This window comes from Biomphalaria glabrata, chromosome 2, assembly GCF_947242115.1.
Source record: "Biomphalaria glabrata chromosome 2, xgBioGlab47.1, whole genome shotgun sequence".
Taxonomy (NCBI): domain Eukaryota; kingdom Metazoa; phylum Mollusca; class Gastropoda; family Planorbidae; genus Biomphalaria; species Biomphalaria glabrata.
In genome coordinates, this window is record NC_074712.1 from 65166352 (window position 1) to 65168043 (window position 1692).

The 1692-nt window shown below is 34.0% G+C and overlaps 1 protein-coding gene across 1 annotated transcript; it reads left to right on the forward strand.

The window, feature by feature from the left end:
* Positions 1–407: 407 nt before the first annotated feature.
* On the forward strand, positions 408–1172 carry LOC129924752 (uncharacterized). The gene has a single exon (XM_056021264.1). The coding sequence runs from the start codon at positions 408–410 to the stop codon at positions 1170–1172; it is 765 nt and encodes a 254-aa protein (XP_055877239.1).
* Positions 1173–1692: the final 520 nt, after the last annotated feature.

Genomic DNA, 1692 nt, shown 5'->3' on the forward strand with positions numbered 1-1692 from the left:
CTCTTGTAGCAGACGATAATTTTATTATACATAAAATATAATTCACAAAATATACTGGCGACTTCAGCCGTCACAAAATATAAACCAATAAATACTGGCTGCTCATGCCATGTAGAATAGGTAATCACATCAATGAAATGTTCACAATATAAGTCCGAAGAAATCTCTCAAGTTAACATAAGATCAAATTCATTAAGGTACATATTACAGACAGAGAAAATCGTACATCCACTCTCTGCTGGAGTTCTTCACTAACTAGTTAACATTGACCCTTATTTTAGAGTCCTTTAACTTATTCACGTGTTCTCAGCACGGAATATTACAATGGGTGACTGAGTGTCACATCATGTCACAGAGGTTCTAAAACTGGACTGTGACAACAATTTGCTCGTTTTGGTGCTCCAAAAATGTTAATAACAGATGGAGGTCCACAATTTAGTTCAAATGAGTTTTTGAGATTCACAAGGCGATTGAACATCAATCACATCAGATCAGATCCTGGTTATCCAAGAACAAATGGGAAGGCGGAAGCTGCTGTAAAGATAATGAAGAATTTAATACTGAAAACTAAACATAATGGTGATGATCCATATGAAGCTTTACTGGAACTCAGAAATACACCTCAGAAATGTACTGGATTTAGCCCAGCTGAAATGTGCCTCAAAAGAAGTCCTCAGACATTGATTCCCAGCACGTCAAAGTGTTTAAGTGAACATGTTGTAGCTGAGAAGAAAGAGAATTACAAACGACAAGTAAAAAGACAATATGATAAGCAAGCTCGGGATTTACCAAAACTCCATCTAGGGCAAACTATTTATTACCAAAACCCAGGTCAAACTGGATGGTATCCTGGAATGATCAGGGAACATCCATCTCCAAGATCTTATAAGATCAAGGGAGATAATGGAGGACTCTACATACCCAACAGATTTCATATTAGGCCAAGTAAAACTATTTTGAAAGACACTGACACTGATGTCTATGATGGGAATGTCTTGGATGATGATGATGATAATGAAAAGCCAGATTTCTCTGATAACTGTTCTCAACATGCATCACAGTCTGAAGTAGTTTCTCATGTACCAGACAATAATTGTGATAGAAATATGCCAACAAGAACTAGCACTCGAGAAACAAATAGACATGTGTGGCATAGGGATTATATGTACTAAGAATTTTTATGACAATATTAATATGCATGTTGAAATATTTATTCTATATGTGTCACACTCTCAATTGAAATTTATTTTTATTTTTTTAGTTGTTATAATATTTATAAAATATGATGAGTTATTAATGTTTGTTATTTTAATTGCAAATATTTCTGATATGTATTTTGTTAGCTATAGAAAGGGAAGGATGTTGATGTGTGTTTTATATAGGTTGCACCAATCAGTGTTTGGGAGTAACATCCCTTGTAACTGTTGTTGTCAACCAATATGGCGTTAGATTAAACAGCTGATTTCATGTCTTATAAGTTATATCCAGTCTTTTATTATTCGTTCATAATAATCAACAGTTACTAGATCCTATCACAAACTTTTACCTGGTAATTTGGAGTACTCTTGGGAGTTCAGAGCAGACTGTGTGGCAGTTTCTGTCTTCTTCAAAACAAAAAAAAAACATTTGAACTGTCTTATCCTCACTAAATATTTGTTTACATATTGAAAAAAAAACAACAACCATTTTTAG

Coding starts and splice junctions, on each gene's coding strand:
- LOC129924752 (XM_056021264.1), top strand. CDS start 408: ATGTTAATAACAGATGGAGGTCCACAATTTAGTTCAAATGAGTTTTTG.